The 21,092-nt window shown below is 39.2% G+C and overlaps 1 protein-coding gene across 8 annotated transcripts in view; it reads right to left on the bottom strand.

Moving 5' to 3' along the window:
* Nucleotides 1-21,092, bottom strand: part of LOC100880865 (ankyrin repeat and BTB/POZ domain-containing protein 2) — a 29,400-nt gene that overhangs the window by 2,787 nt on the left and 5,521 nt on the right. Inside the window, exons 1-10 of one of the 8 annotated variants that reach the window (XM_076531608.1) lie at nt 8,156-8,650; nt 5,340-7,625; nt 3,810-4,014; nt 3,264-3,509; nt 2,408-2,887; nt 1,876-2,206; nt 1,565-1,800; nt 1,283-1,485; nt 368-1,102; nt 22-290 (exon numbers count right to left, since the gene is read on the bottom strand). In XM_076531608.1, coding sequence (XP_076387723.1) covers nt 22-290; nt 368-1,102; nt 1,283-1,485; nt 1,565-1,800; nt 1,876-2,206; nt 2,408-2,887; nt 3,264-3,509; nt 3,810-4,014; nt 5,340-5,977 — 3,343 coding nt within the window. In that variant the 5' untranslated portion in view covers nt 5,978-7,625; nt 8,156-8,650. Of the gene's footprint in view, nt 1-21; nt 291-367; nt 1,103-1,282; nt 1,486-1,564; nt 1,801-1,875; nt 2,207-2,407; nt 2,888-3,263; nt 3,510-3,809; nt 4,015-5,339; nt 8,657-19,500; nt 19,736-21,092 lie in introns of those variants that run through there. The other 7 variants (XM_076531607.1, XM_076531609.1, XM_076531610.1 and 4 more) reach the window with 7 other exon arrangements.

Below are 21,092 nucleotides of genomic sequence, written 5' to 3'. Positions count from 1 at the left end.
TCATATAAAAATTTAGTTTACCTAAATGATTACTTTCAGCGCTGTGATACATTGCTTCTTGCAAAGCTTTTGTTTGAACCTTATTAAAAACTGGCTCCTTCCCTTCCCTTCGATTTCCTCTTCCATCTACGGTTTGCTGTTGTGGACTAGTGGCTGCGCTACCTTCCGCAAGAATCTCTTCCAAAGACAATACTTCTTTTTCCCCTCTCTTGGCAGAAAAGTTTAGTGGATGAGACAACAACTGATGAAGACAGCTCCTTTGACCATGAGCTGTCGCTACCGATATTGCGCTGTACAAGAGGTTGACAAAAGAAGATTAAAACAAGAGCTTTTTCCTTCAAACGTATGAGATGAACATTTCACTTGCCTGTAACAACCACGTTGGGCAGAACCAGAGTAAGAAAAGGAGTCTTTGATCAAAGTCGACAAGAATGGCTGAGCACCGTGAGCTAATAACAACGCCACCATTTCGTTGTTACCAGTTGCTGTAGCAGCTTGCAGTGGAGTAACTGTACATTTATCTTCACTGGGTTTAGCACCACCTTCAACCGCAGCACCTCTTTCTAACAATATTCTGGCGATATTACAATGTCCCATTAAAGCCGTGTAAGTTAAAGCGGTCCAGTGTTGAGTTTCAGCATTGAATCCAGTTTGATTGCAGCATACGTTGCTTGAAATATTGCTGGATGCATTTGGCAAACTAGAAGCTGAACCTGAAGACTGCATACTTTTTCCAGAGGACACTATCGAAGATGGCGTAACCGGACTCCTAGCATTCGATACACCTGGTGTTACCGGAACCTTGGAAGGTGTGTTCGCCAATTGACCAGTCGGTGGTGGTGGACTTTCAATGTTCAAATCTGCTCCAGCATCCAACAGAGCTAATATAGCTGTTTCATCACCGTTGATACATGCTATCATCAGTGCGGTGAAGCCATTGTCGTTCACCGTATTGATCTTCGTTGATGGCAAAAGAGGCATGGCTTGTGCGATCAGATCCGTACGACCGCTAGTTAACATTTTAAAGGCCATATCCATCGTGAGAAGACGAACGTATTCGGTGTCATCGATGCGTTTCGAGCAGACCGCTACTTCCTCGAAGCTATTGAGAAAATGCAATGTTTGCACAGAAGTTATTCGAAAGAATTTAGCAGATTTTGTATATCTAATCTTAAGTTATAACTAGGAGATAAAATACATTTGAAAATTGACTACATATATGGAACGCGAAAGGTTTACACAGTATTCCGTATAATATAAATATGATATCAATGTTCTCTACCATATAGGTCTAACTGGGCAGTCTACTCCAGGCAATAGCAGCCTAGCAGCTTGATTAATATCGTCTTGATCTACAACGAGACCGTGTCTATGTTCTGCATGAGCAGTTGCAACACGTAGCCACTCGACCAACGGCGGAAGGACAACGTACGCTCGTTCATAAGCGAGCTCTTGTATCCCGGAACCTCGTTCGCCGTGTTCCAACTACATAAATAATATTTCGTTATATTGTAAACGTATATCAACGCGTTAGGTAGAAAACATAAAGGTTAAACGAGCAAACCTGCGAACACCTCATGTAGTAGAACAAAGCGTTCAGCGCCTTGGTTGTTAATGGTATAGGTGAACGTCCGGCTTGTGCCACTTTAGAGATTAAATCTATTAGCTCTGACATCGACCCGACACAGGTGGTTAACAGCGACGGTTCCAGTGCCGAATTCGCTGCGTCCCTTCCACTGCGAGATGACGAAGAGGAATTTAAAGAACTTACGCTTGCCCAACGCGGCATTGCAAGAGCACCTGCAAATATAACATTCTCGTTTCTCCTCGACGAACGATAAACAAATTTCACAATTCAAACCACTGTGTCTGTACCTGATGCTGTTCGACCAGCGTTCAAGTGTGCATACGGTTGCAGAAGACCCCATAAATCTCCGCTGTTCGCTATAGCATGCTCCAACATCGTCGCGGTTAACGTTGTGTGCGGATCGGTCGGTATGCATTGTAACAATATTTCTTCCAGGAGATTTTCAATACCCGCAGTCAAATATATCGCCGCGTATTCATGTATCATTCTTCCAAGTCGTACGTCTGACATCCAACGAAGAAATCGTCCTACGGGTAGCTGCAATCCAGACCTAGAAGCCTTCGACTGCTTCAGTTGATCACCGGATACTGCGAACATGGCTGCAGCTCTTAAGCATGCCTGTAAGAAGGAATATTTTTAACAAATGTTTGCTGAGGTGTAGAACAATTCATTATATGATATGAAACCCCAGAAAATCTCCTACAAAATAATATTGTGTAGGATTACCTTTCCAATAAATTCCACTAGGAGCAAGACATGCATAGTTCATAAACACATTAATAAATGTTTCCCTTATGTCGCGGTTGTGTTTCTCCTTACCTTGGTGCAAGAATCAGCCAACGCCGGACAAAGCACGATCTTGAACGCGCTGTACACTTCGTGTTTGCTACAAAGACCAACAGGTTTGGCCAATCTCTGCGTTTCTCGACCGACTCTGACCAGAGCACGTTGCAACAAGTAAGAGAGTCGCGGTATCGTCTCCATAGATACTTGCTCCATGTGTTCCCTGGTCCGACCATTTTGCAAAACACGTAGCACATCGTGATGAGTCCAGGGTAATTGCTGCAGTTCCACCAGCCTATTGTGCGAGTCTACCCAGACGAATTCGTCAGCGCTGGTCACGTTGGTGTTGATAGTCTCCAAGCTGGAATGTCTCATCAACCTCCTTACAGCTGGTTCTGAACTCTCGGAGCCGCTTAAGGAGGAGTACGTCGAAGATGACTTGTGAGATCGCATGGTGAGCTGCTGGATGGCTAGTTTGATGTCTTCTAAACCGGAACCGGACCAGGGTACCTGTAACTGCAGTGATATTGTTGTATGCAGATCAAACAAATTTTTATGGGGGATTCTAAGGGACTTGGTGTGTACGTTTCTAAAATTATAGGTTCTAAGGTTCACATTTTGTAAGGGAACTTTGCAACTACTAGATAGTTTTCATATAAACAAAATGGTGGCAAACACAGGCAGAAAGCAATCGATTTTGGGTATTTTGCACTATTTTATCTACCTTGGAGAATATATTGTCTTTAAAATAAGTGTCATCAATATCTTAACACGAGATGACACCCTACACCAATGCGAAGTATTAAGAAATTGGAAGGTTTCCGCAATCAATAACGAGTCGTAAGGTTTCTACTTATAAATTATAAGGTAAAGATCATTCTAAGAAGGACACCTTGGCAGGTGTAGCTCTATGTCTGTTGCGATTCTGGCCGGACCTACTCCTGCCATTTCTCTGCGTAACCGAGGCCGACAAACGATCGTCTTCGGGTACGGAGTTCAACTGCTGAGGACTGTGTGCCCTGTGGTGACGGTGCGGTGGTGAACTGCTGCTAGTGTGGCCACCCGTGTCCGACATGCTTGCATGTCCCGACGATCGATTCTCATCTGAAGAGCTATTACCGGTACATTCTGGCCGCCTCTGAAACAAAAAATGTCGATGCTTTATGACACTGCGTTGCGAACATTGTAGCTAGATGTCTATGAATAATAAAAAACGGTTCTATCTATTAGATGCCATAAATAGATGCTGCATATCAAACTTCAAGTTCTTTTCATCTCATCGAAGTATGTTGAGCACGTTTCCGAGTCCGTTATTTGATATTCAACAATCTGATACTTGATGAATGAAAATCAGGCAAAATACATTAACTAGGAATTTATTAGCATATCTTCTTTCGTGGTTAATGCGACCGTGAAATGGAATACAATCATCAGATACCTGAAGCGCACGAATTTCGTGTAAACTGAGATGGTGGTGTTGAGAATGATGAGGGTGCTGAGGCGTTGGCGTTGGTGCCACGCTATCCGTGTCCCTTTCCGCTACCATGTGAACCATATTGTGAACACCGTTTTTCGGCGAACTTTCCGTGAAGTCCTTCGAATATGGAGGGCAGTACAATTCTCGCCCACTGCCACCACTGGGTCTACAAACGTAAAAACAGATTTAATACAAATCCTTTGCTGCATATCTTTAACGATACGTGAGGATGACCTAACACGATGCGAACAAGTGAAATATCGTTCACTTATTTTATACATAAAATATACATTTTTCATTCTTTCTAATCTTTTCTCTTCTTTTTCAGAAATCTCAAAGTATTTCACGAAACAGATAAAGCTGCAAATTGTATTATAAATAAGTAATAATTTTGGAAGTAGCATCGAATATACACAGAGAATACACAAGTTTGGTCGGCGAAAATGTTGAATAAACCTGATATCCTGTTAGGTAAGTTTCTCGTTAATTGCCTACCAAATAATTCCAGCGAGTCGCTTTCGATTCTTCTTTTTGACCGTGTCTCGAGAAAGCGAGCACATAATAAGGAATCTGTTCCCAAGGCTTATATTCCGTTAGAACGATGTTTCGAGAAAAGTTACGTTCACGAATTGAACCTAACCGACTCGTAATCTACGGAGCAATAAAAAGGAGCATGTAATTCCTTCGGGGGAAATATGAGAGATAAATACAGGATAAGGGACACTTTGCACGATAAAATATAATAATTCTCCGCTTGATAAATTTCTTTTTCGTGACGAAAGAAAATTTGCGAACATTAATCTTTTGAAAGCAGATACATTCTTTCTGGGTCTGAATTCAGTTTCTCATTCGTTTGCCGAAAGTATTCGAAACACGAGGACGAATAATCAGCGAGAACAAAGAGGCTGATCGAAATCGACGAAACACACGTGGATCACGATCACACTCCTCGAAAGTTATCGATCACGTGAATCTTTCGTTACTTTCGTCCACCTACGTTAATTTGCACGTTGGGACCACGTTCGCGTGTGATCTTTAAGCGTTATACAACTCGGGGAATGTCAGTTTGGAAAAATTAGAAATTTTTATCTAATCCAGGAAACGTTTGTGTAAGGGTTGTGAAATGATTAAGAAGATTTGGATCAAATTAGCAGAACAGAAACTTGATCTAGTTTTAAAAGGTATATCCAAAGGGTTCATTTACTTCTAATTATTTTTTCATCAAATAAGTCAAATAGGATTCCATGCGCTTCGATGTAATTTGATGCAATTCGGCGCAGAAGGTAACAAATGTGAGCCTATCATTTTCCTCCCTTACAGACCCTACGTCCTTTTGTTACGACACAAGCTACTCGATGCACTTCCCGCATCCCACGCGAGTTTTCTCAAAAACCGTTAAGGATCTCGCGGTCAAAGGGACCCTGAACAATCCACGGTCCCCGTAACGCTCGTTACTCATCGTCACAAGGAACAAACACAAGCATGATTTACCCCCTCAGGCGCCATTGCTGAACGAAGCTCCAGTCAGCCTTGAACCCGCTGTTGTCCCCGGGCAAGGACCAATAATCCTCGACCTGGCTCTCGTCCTCTTCGATCTTCAACACGTCCTCTCTGCTCGGAGTAACGTTCACCACGATTTCGTGAGTGACCTTGGCGTCCTCGTTTTCCAGCAGATTCGCCATCGAGCGTTGTCTCTTGCACATCGCGTCATCTTCTGCGCCATCCGCCTCGGTTTTCTCCATCTCCTCCTTCGAGCAAGCGTCTCTCAGCCTGTTCTCCTTCTGTCTCTGATTCGAGTCCCCGAAGTAGATGACAGTTTTATGAGCCACGTCTTTGTCGGTTCTTCTGACGTTGCCGACTGGCGTCATCGCCCTGTCCACTTCCGGTGGGTGACTCTTCTCCTCCAACGTGATGTCTTCCCTCTCGTCGCGCTTCAAATCGGTCTCCAGCCATTCCTTCGACGGCGATCTGTTCACGAAGGGCAAACCGCGACGGAGGATGAAGTTGATGCCCTCGCGACGAACCTGAGGACTCTCCGCGTTTCCGGCCATCTTGTAATCCTTCAGCTCGCGACAGATCACGCAGTAACAGTCCTTGTTACTGCATGATTCGCCTCGCGTCGATGGCATGTCACGCGTTAATGGACATTTTCGAAGAAACGAACTGACCGGAAGAGATACGAATTCTCGTTAGTCCGCCTAGCAGAGGATGCTCGCGGTGTGGCCTCCTTTTTTCCTGGTCATTCGAAGAAGACCGATGAATCTGCAGACGCTTCCGGTGACGAACAGCGTTGCTTTTGATCGAGATTCAAGCTACAGGAAACGTGCCTTTCTGAATGTGCACAAGATCTCTGACTAATTTCTCAGAGACCTGAACTAGAAAATGAGTATGCAGATATACGGTTTCGTTCACTTATGTCTGGGCATTTTATATCTCCTCTGAGGCGAAGGAAAATTATTTTGGGATGCGCTTTTGCAGTAGAGATTCATTTTAATTATCTGAGATTAGTTCGGCGATATATCGTTATTACGCTTCTCGGTACTGCTTGTACTCTTCAGTGACCCATTTTGATAACAACGGGCATTATTTTTAATTATAAGCGATCGATTATCTGCCGATTTTTGGTTGAAAGTGAAAGTCTTATTCTACAAAATCTTTCTAAGACTTTGTACTCTGATACCAAGTTGAAAATACATTTACGTAGAGAACATCTTACATCTTGCATTCCGAACTTTTTATCAATTCAGTTTTTTATTTTCAGTTATTTGCAGTTCTTTTTCTCGTGTCTGCGTAACATTTCAAGAATTCCCGACAGTATAAAAGAGGAAATGTTGAGTTGCCGGTAGATCCAGCGGCGTGGAATACTCGGATGCGTTTTTGATCAGAAATAAACTTTTCCGTTAGACGCACAGTAACAAAACCGTACCGCGTCCGAACTGATTGGAAAGCACGTTTCTAACGAGCGGCAGAAACTATTTGTACAGAAACGAACGCTGAATCGTACAGAGCAACGTACACGATGATTACCTACGGTTCGTGATCGTTTACGGTTTCTCACCGTTATAGTCCGACACGTTTCGCCTCGATAGCGACAAATTGCACTCGAAGAAGCGTAAATTACCGCGAACGATCGTCGTTGATACGCGTTTTTGTTCTGTTCACGAGCCGGCACGCGACTGAAACGACGTGCCTATGGTTCACACTGGATATCAACAGGTGAAACGCGTGCACTTCCTTCGCAGACCGCAATGTCGGCGAATAGAAGACGGCTCCGTATCACTTTCCATTCGTAGCTTCTTTTTTCTATCCAGAGAGCACTGGCCACGTAACAGTATCACGAAAGTGCTAGCTTATCACGCGAACATTTTACTTTTTCCTTTCTATTTTCTTTCGGGATAAGGTGAATGTCAATCTTGCTCACTCTGAATGACACCTGGCTTCGAACAAATAAAGTGCAACCGAGAAAATTCTTTATTTGCTACTCGGCTTATGGAGCAGAGAGGTCTTTATGGACTTAATAATATTTGAAGTGTAATATTTTTGGAAGTCAGATATTTTTATTTGAAAGAGTATTGTGAGGCAGTGTCAATTATCTAGGATTCACTGTTCAAGTACTTAAATTTTGCGATTAAATGGGTAACAAACTTGCATTTGCAGTTGCAGTTTGCGAAGATTGAGCAGAATGGTAGTTATTACGATTTGATACTTGGTGTTCCATTCTCGACCCATAGAAGTTGATCCATTGAGAAATCCATAAAATATTCGCGCGTTTACAAGCTGCGTGCACCAAACATAGAACACAAGAGAGACCAATTACGCGTATTGCGGACGCGAGTTTGCACGACTTTCACCGTTCTCTGCTCCATGCTTGAATCAATTCCGAAAGAAATACCTCCGATTCTCTGTCCATTAACACGCTGAATGTACTGTACGAACTTATTTTAACTAGATGAGAAATAAATGACTGATTCGAAGATGTCGAACGGATACAGCGAATCAAAAATAGACACACCCATGTGATAACTGTATCGAGATATAAACATGATATTTTAATGCAAACTGTAATCTTTTAATTTAAATTTTAATAAAACATCTTTTCTTCGCTGTATGTTTAGAGGTTATCGACTGCAAGATTGACAAAAGTGAATTACAATTAGAGTCCGATAAGAATGTACAAATTACAAGGTATTCTGACAGAAGACGTATAAATTATAAGACGTCAAGAGTACTCGCAAGAAAGTTTAAACAGAGAAATAAAAGTTAAAATAATCATAAGTCTACAGGGACATTCAACGTGTTAAACATACCAAATTTCATCCAGAGCACTAATCGTAGATTTGTAAAGTAAAAGGATAAATGTTTAATTATTTATTTGTCACATCACTCGCGCGTGTTTCAGAGCACAACGACGATAACAGGAAGAAAAAGAAGGATGATCAATAACAGAAATTAGATGTAACGAGCGAAGAGGGAAGCGAACTCGCTCCAGTTTAATCCGCGAGCGGGTATCACGCGCGTAGCTAGTTTCTTGTCCCTCATCGCGTGGTTAAGTGCTGGCTGCCACTTGTAAACTGTTATGCTCTTTTCACTGGACAAGCCAAGAGGAAACGGGAGAGTGCAAACGAACGTGTCTTTAGAAACCCCACCATAGTATGTAGTAGAGTAGAGTAGTTTCGGGGGAGAGACTTCCGGCGACCATCCTACTTCCTATGACCGTGCGTATACTCGAATTGTCCTGAACTCGTGCCCCGTGACGATTCTTGGACGTCGTCGCTTTTATCCTTTACGAATACTTCCTTTCCATTTCTATTCACAACACTTTCAAATTTTTTAGTCTTCTTTCAAATCTTCGCTCTTTCAAGCTTCCAGCTCTCGGATTTTCTACTTCCAAATCTTCACTCTTTCAAGCTTCGAGCTCTCGGATTTTCTACTTCCAAATCTTCACTCTTTCAAGCTTCGAGCTCTCGGATTTTCTACTTCCAAATCTTCACTCTTTCAAGTTTCGAGTTCTCAGATTTTCTACTTTCAAATCTTCACTCTTTCAAGCTTCGAGCTCTCGGATTTTCTACTTCCAAATTTTTAATTCTTCTTCCAAATCTTCACTCTTTCAAGTTTCGAACTCTCGGATTTTCTACTTCCAAATTTTCACTCTTTCAAGTTTCGAGTTCTCAGATTTTCTACTTTCAAATCTTCACTCTTTCAAATTTCGAACTCTCGGATTTTCCACTTTCAAATTTTTAACTCTTCTTCCAAATCTTCACTCTTTCAAGTTTCGAGCTTTCGGATTTTCTACTTCCAAATTTTTAATTCTTCTTCCAAATCTTCACTCTTTCAAGTTTCGAACTCTCGGATTTTCTACTTCCAAATTTTCACTCTTTCAAGTTTCGAGTTCTCAGATTTTCTACTTTCAAATCTTCACTCTTTCAAATTTCGAACTCTCGGATTTTCCACTTTCAAATTTTTAACTCTTCTTCCAAATCTTCACTCTTTCAAGTTTCGAGCTTTCGGATTTTCTACTTCCAAATTTTTAATTCTTCTTCCGCATCTTCACTCTTTCAAGCTTCGAGCTCCCACATTTTCTACTTCCAAATTTTTAATTTCGATGATTTACACATGTTCTTGCTAATTCGCACATTTTCAGGTTCGCAAATTCGCAATTTCAGTATTCATGAAGTTTTTACATTGCTACATCGCAGATTAAATAATGTTCAAATTTGTACCTTTGTAAATTTCCAAATTTGTTAAGGCATTAAACTACCTAGTCGTAGATGCTCAATTTTTCATATACATTAGCGATTGTATTTTATGTAAAAAGTACAGAATATTAGTTTTTGTACAAATCAATATTGCTATTGTAAATAATACAACATTTTGTATAAGTCAATATTATTATAGTAAATACTACAACATTTTGTACAAGTCAATATTGTTATAGTAAATACTACAACTTTTTGTACAAGTCAATATTATTATTGTAAATTCTACAACTTTTTGTACAAGTCAATATTGTTATAGTAAATACTACAACTTTTTGTACAAGTCAATATTATTATTGTAAATACTACAACATTTTGTACAAGTCAATATTATTATAGTAAATACTACAACTTTTTGTACAAGTCAATATTATTATAGTAAATACTACAACATTTTGTACAAGTCAATATTATTATAGTAAATACTACAACTTTTTTTACAAGTCAATATTATTATAGTAAATACTACAACATTTTGTACAAGTCAATATTTTTATAGTAAATATTACAACTTTTTGTACAAGTCAATATTATTATAGTAAATACTACAACATTTTGTACAAGTCAATATTATTATTGTAAATTCTACAACATTTTGTACAAGTGAATATTGCTACAGTAAATAATACAACATTTTATACAAGTGAATATTGTAATTGTAATTAATAAAACTCCGATAAATTGGAGTCAATTCAAGACAGATAAAAAAATGTGAGATTTCGAAGGCACAGTTATATTCGCGTTATGAAGTCATTCACGATGACGAAGTGTATACAAGTTAATTGAAACACATTGGGTCAGAAACTTTGGCTTAATGAAGCAGCTGCTCCAATTAGGAAAGTTTTTATAGAAAGGCTTAAACGGATACGAAGGGGGACAAGTATTTATTGAACAACGGAAATGCAAGAATGAATTTGAAACTTCAACAAATCCTAGTCTTAACGACAGCTCGCGCATAAGTGTACCTTTTTAAATGTTAATTAAATATAACGTGCAGAATTATCCTTCCATGCATGCTATCGTTACGTAAGCATGATGCAATCCGGTTTACGTTTCAATTACAATGCGAAATGCGTTCTCGAGATAGTAAGAGAGGATACGGTTCGGTAATTAATTTAATATCCTTTGGTTTAAAGCACTGTCGCCCTTGACACCGGAGTTTCGCCAGATGAACACGGACAATGCGCGCCTTGAACTCCTCCTCGCGAAACCTTTCTTTCTGGCAGGGACGCGTTATGTTATAGATTAAAGACTTCCGTCGACTTTGCTTTTTATTCTCGGAACATAAACTTCGACCGAGTGGACAATCGTTCGTTTGTGATCCTATCGCTCGTTAACGGATTCGGTAAAATTTAATTCGTATTTAATTGCCGACTGCTTCAACGAAACGATGATAAATTGTTCCACGTGGAATTAGGATTATGCAACTGACGGACTGGAGCAGAGTTCATCAAAGTTCTACGAAACCCATAATTCTCGAAGTAAATAATTTCCTGAATCTCTGCGATTTCAAGCTATCGGGTCCATAAATAAAAATTTCTTATATCAGACGGTAATTGCATTAATATTTAGTATTGCTGCCATAAAACGAGACCGCATTAACAAGTTCTAAATGAAATATGAAGACCGGACCGCCATTTTGCGGTTAATTCATCATTATGGAAAGGAAATGGATTCGCTGGAAACTGATAAAGTATCAAGCAAATAGTAATAAAAGAAGAAGGTTACTATCCTTGAAATTCGATAATACGAATCTCATCGACGAAACTGCCTAAGGAAATATAACAGAAACGAAATGACCTATAAAAGTGTAACGAGTTAATAAAAATGGTCGTTCAAGTTTATGCACCGCTAATTGATAGGCTATGTAATATTGCAGGCATAAAGTTAACAGTAACAGAGTTTAATAATAATGTTGTTTGCACTCGGTCGAACGTAGAATGCAGTTCGTAAATGGAAGAATAAAGAAAAATCACGAGGACCGGTTTGTCTAGGAAGTAAAATTACCTTATGACTTTCACGGAGAATTTACCAACGATGGATTTCAATGAGAACCAATGTTCGTGATCAATTAGCACGTTTTAAGTATCACCGGCGTTGTTCAATGGGGTTTATTGTACGTTTTACGGTAGAATAGTCGTTTTTAATGGTACCTTCCGAAGGATCCTGGCCTAGTTAATTGTCTACCTTCCGCATTGTACACCCTGCACGACGTTAATTACACGAAGAAAACTCTCCTGAGAATCTGCCTCGCCATTGTAACGGGTTACTAGAAAATGGTGACCGACTACTTTCGTTCTGTGTTATTTTCCTCTTTGTCAGTTAAATAACTTTATTCCAAATTTTGGAACGAGGGACTTTTGAAGGTGGAAGACTTTATTTTTACGGTGTTATTTTCCTCTATGTAAGTTAAATAACTTTATTCGAAACTTTGGAACGGGAGACTTTTGAAGGTGGAAGAAAACTTTATTTCTACGATGTTATTTTTCTCTATGAACGCAAGTTAAATAACTTTATTCAGGAAACTTTGGAACGAGAGACTTTTGAAGGTAGAAGACTTCAATTCTACGATGTTATTTTTCTCTATGGACGCAAGTTAAATAATTTTATTCGCGAAACTTTGGAACGAGGGACTTTTGAAGGTGGAAGAAGACTTTATTTCTACGTTGTTATTTTCCTCTGTGAACGCAAGTTGAATAACTTTATTTAGGAAACTTTGGTGCGAGAGATTTTTGAAGGTAGAAGAGTTTATTTCTACGATGTTATTTTTCTCTATGAACGCAAGTTAAATAACTTTATTCAGGAAACTTTGGAACGAGAAATTTTTGAAGGTAGAAGAAGACTTTATTTTTACGATGTTACTTTCTTCTATGAACGCAAGTTAAATAACTTTATTCGCGAAACTTTGGAGCGAGAGATTTTTGAAGGTAGAAGAGTTTATTTCTACGATGTTATTTTTCTCTATGAACGCAAGTTAAATAACTTTATTCAGGAAACTTTGGAACGAGAAATTTTTGAAGGTAGAAGAAGACTTTATTTCTACGATGTTACTTTCTTCTATGAACGCAAGTTAAATAACTTTATTCGCGAAACTTTGGAGCGAGAGATTTTTGAAGGTAGAAGAGTTTATTTCTACGATGTTATTTTTCTCTATGAACGCAAGTTAAATAACTTTATTCAGGAAACTTTGGAGCGAGACACTTTTGAAGGTAGAAGAAGACTTTATTTCTACGATGTTACTTTCCTCTATGAACGCAAGTTAAATAACTTTATTCAGGAAACTTTGAACGAGACACTTTTGAAGGTAGAAGACTTTATACAATGTAACGTGGTTATAAATTTTTGAAACGTGTTAGCAATCGAAGAAAGAGTTCGCCACTTTGTTAAGATGTACCGAAAAGTGCGCCGATAATGGCGATTGTATTTCGTAAGTTTTTGACGGCGGTAAGAAGCGTAAAAATCTATGGAGGCATTGCTTTCATTAACCGTAGAATTTCGATTACAAGGTTTAACACTCGTGTAAGAATGATTAGTCATCCAGTAATTAAGGAGTGAGTCATTCATTCAATAACAGAGGGCTGAGAAGCGATCCCTCATTCGAGTGGAGATTATAGTACACAGGATACAATTTGCGAGAAAATTATTATCGATGTTTGAAACGTATCGATGTTATAATTAATAGGTAGTTCTTTAGATACAAGTGACGATGAGGGTAAGATTCGACGCGATCAATCTGCTATCGGTATTACATATTAAAATGCCTGGGTAGTCGTTTTACATAATCAACTGGTGCAGTTAACTTGCGAAACTAGTTATTTAATCCGATAGATTGACAGGTGTAATCTATCATGACGTTTCAGGTAATAATCTACCGCTGATGTCGGGAAATTTGTCTCTTTGTTAATCGGATAGATTTCTCTGCATTATGCACGTGTGCTGCAAATGGTTTTAAACTTCAGACAACTCAATGAGGGTATTCGCGATTTCAGTAAAGTACCTTTCGATGAGAGTACTTGTTAAGTATCTCTGTAAAAATCTTTGAAAATTCTTGCTAACTTTTAATCAAATATTGAAGAAAATTCAACTGGGATCATATTGTACGCCATTGTGATTTGAAGTTTTACAGCGATCGAGATAAGGGTTATCAGTGAAATTGAAGAAAGTGAAATCAAACAGGAAGAACGAGGTAGATATACCTGACCTACCGAACTGAGAAGTAACCAAGATGTTATCGGTCACGAAAGAAAGGAAAAAGGTTGAGAAGAAAGGAGATAATCTGCACCGTATGCTTTGTTATTTCCATTACTTATTTTTCATACCATCTCGGATACGTTTTACTCCTTTAGCGTTCGTAAAATAATGCAGTACAATGCACACTTTAGATAGCACAAAAATGATCGAATATTCAAATCTTTCTTTCCTTTCTAAATCTTTAAAAGGTCTTCACTTGTCTGCACCAAATGTCTACATTAAACTAATCCTCTTTCAAACTAATCCTCTTTTCCCCTAATCCTCAAATTACCTAAATCTCAAAATTGTCTACGTCCATAAATATTGAACCAAGCACAAATTGCAGAAGTTTCCATGTAGCACGAAAGAAGTATGAATGGATAATTTGGAAATTCGAAATGTTCATCAGAGATTCACACGACGTCCCTGACCTAGCAACGCCAGCAGTGAATCGGCAAAAGATAGGAGATAGTAGATCACGATTCCGAATGAAAAGAGGAAAGAAGGAAAGGAGAAGAAAGGCCGTTAACCCAAATATCTCGGTCAGATCTGCTTAAGCATGAAAACGTGGATCCTCTCACGCACACTTTATTATCACGATCACCCCGTTCCCAGTTAACGTTGCCGCGACTTTCAAACGACTAATTAAACGAGGCTCTCCTTTTCGCACGATCGCGTGAAATTCGTCGCGATTAATACAATTTCTATTTCATCCGAATCCAGCGACGGAAGAAGAGGATCGCTTGTTCGTGCAAGGGAAAAGCGATTCCGGCTGATTAGTCGATGAATGAAAGGAAATTCGAAGGGGAAGATTATGAAAAGTGAGAGTCCGAGCTGCTCGCCTGATGAATCGAATTAATGTGGAAAGTGTTATGTGTGAGAGTTATTTTAATTATTCTACTGTGCAAATGATGTACGGCTGTGGTCGATGCAGGGAAATTAGTTGAGGAGGAATGTAGGAGGAATGTTTAGGTTCGACTTTCCCTCTGGCTAATCTTTTTGAAATTTGTAAATCACTATTCCTGTGTTTCCTTCGGAATGTTCTAACTCCTAACATTTCCATTTTTTGTGTATAAACTTGTGTCTAAACTTCTTCATCTCCAAACTTGCAGAAGTTGAACTTCTCAAATCCTCGCATTCTGACATTTCTGCATCACCAAATCCTTAAATCTCTAAATTCATGAGATTGTACTCTGAGTCTATAAATATCTAAATGAATAAATCTCCAAATCCTGAAATAATCAACTTTCAGTTTCCCAAATTACACAATGTGGAGTACGTGCATGATTAAAGGAAAATGTCGCCACAACGTCCACTGACAAGCTATCCAAGCAAAAAGAAAAAAAAGAGACGCAAGAAATAGACAATAGCGTAACAAATAAAAATGCGCTTGTATCAAACAATCCCTCTATTGTAATCATTCTTAACGGGTCGTTGAGAACTTTATAGCGTGTCAGCTCGTCATGGAAAACGTTCGACGTGTAATATCATGGTCTAGGTACGATTTAACGCTAGCCTGAATGTAATTGTTTTACGTAATACGACATAACCGCAACGTGTACACGTTGTTTCAAAAGCGTTGCACTCTGCAAATTCTTCGTATTAAAACGGAGCGAGTCCTTCACAATCTAATAGTTTATTTTACAATTTAAACTTCGTTGCAATCTATTGCAGTGTTTAGGACTCGATTTCCAGGCTGCTTTGTTTAAATTACAATCGCCAGAATGATCAGATGACGTCACAAAAGTCGAACATCCATTTGCAAATTACTAATATTTATTTAGCATAATTGTATTTAATTTTATTATCAAATATAGCAGTGGAGCGTAATACGATAAATTTTCAATTGCCAAGGTGTTGTATTGAAAGCACGAATCAGAGCACAGCTGATCGTACCGGAAGTCGGCCATCAGCATCTCTGAAGTCAAGCACCCGATCTTCGATCGCGTATATTTGTAAAACGAAGCGGTAGATCGAAAAACGGTGAAGGACTTTTGGGTCCGTTCTGGAGGGAGGAATCAGTACAGTTTTTGAGAGAGCGTGTATACGGGCGAGTACTGTTGGTGCACTTGAGTGGAACGGGACCCGTGGAAGAACGTCACCGTAAATCGGTTAGCCAACGAGTTACACGGACAGGCTTTCTCTTCGATAACCCTCGATAACCCGTGAACGATACGCGGAATATTTTACGCTCGCCCATCCTCGTCGTCTTCTCGCGTTTCGTAATTCATTGATACCTTCGCTCGATTTGTCCATGCTTGTTTTATGCGGGACGATTCCTGATCGATGCGAATTTCTATGGGACTCTTTGTTTTGATGCGTAGAAATATGATGCACGTAGCATAAGATAGATAACGTAGGCATTTGGAAATTGCCTATGAATTACATATGGACTGATCCATAGATTTCTTAGATATAAACATTTGGGATTTGGTAATTTTGTTAAGAGTGTCTTTGGAGACATAGATATTTCAACACCTTAGTGGATGTGGAAAAATGGGAATGTATACCTAAAATTGTAAATGCAAGGTATAGCAATTGTTGACACGAGAGGAGAAAGATATGTCACAATAATTTTGGTAGATTTAATAATTTCAGTAAACATTGAAAGTAGAAATATAGAATATGCCTTGTTATAAGACTATGACATTGTTACGGGACAAAGTGACCCCAGCTACCTGCATCTCGCGAAGGTAATTCTAATGGTATGTAATGCCATGAAGCATAGTTCATTTCCTTAGATCTATCCACAATACAAACGGCATAGGTTCGGGCAATCGATCAATCGCTGTAGAAATAAATCGTGATTTTTTGAACAGCCTTACTCGTTTGCCGGTCGTTTTACGGTGCTTCCCGTTGATTTCATAAATAATTCCCCATGCTTTTGAAGTAGCAGCTTAGGGAAGCATCGCATCCCACGTCACTCCTTCTTCTTCTTCTTCTTCTTATTTCTTGTGATTATCATTCTCGTGCACACGGATTATATTCGCGCATTCCATGATGCAGACATGCACGATTACAGCGAAAAAGATGACTGGCATATTTTTTCTGGTCACTGACTCGTTCAAAATACAACCCATCGTTTAAGCTTCCTTTAAACTGCTACTTCTTTTATTCCCTTTTGTACCCTATCTTTCTTATTTCCTCTTGTGCACCACCTGGTACTGATGATACACAGTTTCTTCGAGGCGCGATGCAACTCCTCAAATTACGAGTAAAAGTACTTTCTTCGTCCTTTATTTTTGACTAGGTGGAGGACGCGGATCAAGAGCATGAATCTATGGATTTAGGGATCTAGGTGTTTAGGGAGATTAGATCTTAAAGCGAGACTCGATAATTAGAGCGAAAAGGAACAGCAGGTTTAACCATAATATTAATATTAAGAAAGGTATACTATTATACGAAGTTAGCTTAAATGATAGTGTCGACAAACGCTATTACTAGTATTTTTTTATTCAATTGATGTTACAGGAAATATGTGTTTCAAACCCATAAACTTTATACAGGATGGTAGCTAATATCATACTATTTTAATTATTTTTAACTTACGGCAAGCTCTCACGGAAAAGCTATTATAGGATAATCATGGCTTACGTGAACGAAATAAATCGAGAAAATTAGGATAATTTTTAATAATGGTTTCTGTAACAATCAAGTTATTAATTTTCAGTCGATTTGTAAAATGTGAAACATTTAGCGAACGCAGTTCGTGTTAAATTTTCTAAGAGGATCTTAAACAAAAAATGTGTCGCTGGCTCTTCCGCGTGACAAGGGTTATTTTTAACAGATATCGGGGAAAAATCGAGAGGAATACGATACGCAATCAATAATTTTAATGTTACGCATCGATGGACAATTATTATCGATTATAATTCGCTGTCATAAATATTGATAAGACCGCGATGGGGCCACGTTTTACATACGAATCACCGAGTGTGCACACGACACGATCGCTTGACGGAATACCAATGAACCAAAAATGTATACAGAACCTGGAAGCGACATTCCCGACCTAGAAATCTTCGCCACCATATTACCAAATAATGCAACCGTTTAAAAACTGCATTAATCTTTTAACCACATCGTCCTAGTCGATCATTGACAGTTCAAGTTCTCCTTGGTTGTCACAATACGTCTTAGAGAACCTCACTAAATTTTGTATTGTTTACGTATCGTAATACAAAGCGTGGCTCATGATAAAATGTTAAAAAGAAAAAATAACCGAGTTATAAACAAAAAAGTCAAACTGTTACAAAAATTAATTCCAATTGCATTTAATAAAATGAACATACTTTTTTAAAAACGAATATTTTCCCATTAAAATCGAATGAAAAATCGTTGGAATAACCGAGTATTTTCGGTTTATTGAAACTGGTCTTCTTTGGTCCTCTCTGGTAGCCCTTGAAGAAAAAGCCCGTGTACGCCAGTACATTTATTTACACGTTGTATTAGTTCGCGTTCCGAACCCGTTACGTGTACACTGTGTGTACACGCACACAGGGTGAACGAACTTCCGAAATTTGTGGACCTATTACGTGAACCCTTAAATTTCAATACCTATTTGTATGCCGAACAGATTTTTCAGTGGCTGGCCAACAGGAACACAAGTGGTGTCGATGGAACTAAATGATGGGGAAAGGGGAGGTGTGTCTTACGCATATATGCTCGTTCGACATCGTTAATCGAATCGGTCGTAATTACGTACATCGTAAATTTTAATGATCCTTAATCGGATCGGTCAGTGTACTGGCTGATCTTTTAACGGGCAATGTTTTGAGATCCCGCTAAACATTCGACCAAAAAGAAATCAGAAACATTTCGCAGTTGTATCAATAAAAACTTTATGTCGGCTATTTAACTTTGAGCTTCAATTTGATACAGTCTTACAATTTTTCGACGTTATCGCACACTTTATGTGTTTCACAAAAATAATGAAATTTTCGGACGTTACATCCTTTAGGCAGAAAGGAATGTTGGGACTTTGGGATGTTTAATGTGTTTTTATAGCATAGAGATTTCCGTATAGTATCCTTTGAATTATCCTTTCGCGTGCATTATTGGCTACACACCTTCGTCAAGGATCTGATGACGCACCGATACCAGCCTCACTATCGTCTATTTAAGGAACCCGTGCTCACGTTACAGACCACTGCTCGCTAACCGCAGCTTTTTAATTAAAAAATAGGGGAGGGGTGATCTAAATAACTCGAGTCTCGAACAAGTCAAGTGTCCATTGAAGCACTCATGGCATCGTTTAATACCGATACCATCAATCGGCTCATACGTGGAAGCAACGGTGTTCGATTCATATTAACTAGCTCTAAATGAATAATGTAAAGATTCCGGACTATGTATTTACTATGCAATCGTTTAAATTAATGTGTACTTGGTGCAAAATTGAATTTGTTATATTGCATTAGAAGTAGAGCGAAACGAGGACTAATGGCGGTGCAGCAAGCCCGTCAAGGATGATCGAGATAAAATTATTTCCTCATCGATATCGAGCACAAAAGAATGATATTTCAAAGGCTATGAATGATTTTAATCTATTCTTATCGCAGCTAACGGATCACTGTGACCGTAGATCATTAATCGGATCTTCGTTAAGATGAATATCGGCTGCACGATAGCGGATCAGCGACACGGGGAAAAATAAAAGTACTCACCGGCGTGGCTTGGGTCGCAGTATCTCGTGGCCGGAATCGGATATGCAGATACTCAGACTCAATGGTCCCCCATAATGTTCGGGAGGCGCACCGGTTTGGACAGTTTGCTGCTGGGGACTGGATATACCGCCAGAACCGGAAGTCCCGGTCAAAAACAACGGCTGCTGACCGCAACCGTCCATCGTGGCTCGTTCGACGTTCATTGCGTCTCCCGTTGCGGATTACGCTGGAAGACCTGGAAATTCCATCACGTTTCAACGTTCTTTGTTTCGTCTTTTCCTCCATTCCATATCGATATTTCAATTAAATACATTACGTTAATATTAAGGTATTCACGCCAGGCGGGTATTTAGAACATTATACACTCGCCATTTCAGTTTTGTTGACTCGAGTCTCGTGCAACGAGCGCAAATACGCGTGGCGATATAAAGAAAATAGGGGTAGTATGATTTATTTACATTTGCAGATACTGCACTTTTATTAAGAAATGTTTCGCAAGGCAGGCAAGTCACTATTACCCACGATAATCATCGATCACGGAACTCTGAAATGTTTTGAACACCCTATCAATTTTCCTTAACAAAGTGGAGGTATGCGTGATACGGAATACGCTGGTAATTATCACGGATAGTACGTCTAAGTGATCAAGGTGTCCGAGTTTACGAGCGGCTGATTGAAAACCAGTTATCAGGTAGAATCGCCTGATGGAGCAACGGTGTTAATAGAGGACAGAACGACTTGGCTACGAAATAGGAAAATTAAAATTAAAGGTGAACGTGTTGCTAGGGATTTTTTCGTGATCGTTCACTCGTGACCGTCTGCACCGACCTGCACACGAGAATGTTGGCTCCTTCTCTATGAAACTTGCCCATTTTCCTCTACAGTGCGTTGTAACATTGTTAGTAACTGATAATGCAATTCCATCTTCTGGAGTTTTATTTAACTCGAGGTAACATCGCGAAAAGATGAAACAATATAAATGTGGGACAATACTTGAAGTATTATTTGAAGCAACCGTTACTCGAATAAATCGTTGTGTAGCAACGCAGGCTCGAATGGGTGTAAACAGAGATCGCATTGACCCGTAAAAGGAGTCGATTATTTCATACGTGTATTTTTTTCCATTAATGGGTTGCGTAATGAACGGGTATCGAACATACCTGTAATTGACCCCGAATGGAGTTCATAGAACGTTTATTAAAAGTCCATATACAGTCCGCGGGTTTTGCAACGACATTCCATCAGGGAATAGAAGTTTTAACATCGAAATCGAAAGCGTGTAAAATTGACCGACTCGTTTACTACGTGATACCTTGATGGCGATTTTCGTTATATAAATTGAACTTATTTCTTCGATAAATTTTGTTGCAAATACACAATAATGTTCCAAGGAGAAAGTCCGAGTTTTTCACGAACGATATTGGAATTCAAGCGGAGCAGGCTGGCGATATTTTCAATTAACAGATTCGCCGAGTTTCCAACGATAATTAACGCTATCCATGGTGTGACGACAAACGCGACGCATAAACAGTGGAGTAATTATTTCCTCTCATCTCGCGATAACATCGTGCGAGTAATTATCCAGCGGTTCG

This window comes from Megachile rotundata, chromosome 5 (assembly GCF_050947335.1).
Source record: "Megachile rotundata isolate GNS110a chromosome 5, iyMegRotu1, whole genome shotgun sequence".
Classification (NCBI taxonomy): domain Eukaryota; kingdom Metazoa; phylum Arthropoda; class Insecta; order Hymenoptera; family Megachilidae; genus Megachile; species Megachile rotundata.
The sequence above is the reverse complement of the archived record's forward strand: the minus strand, read 5'-3'. Positions and strand labels throughout refer to the sequence as shown.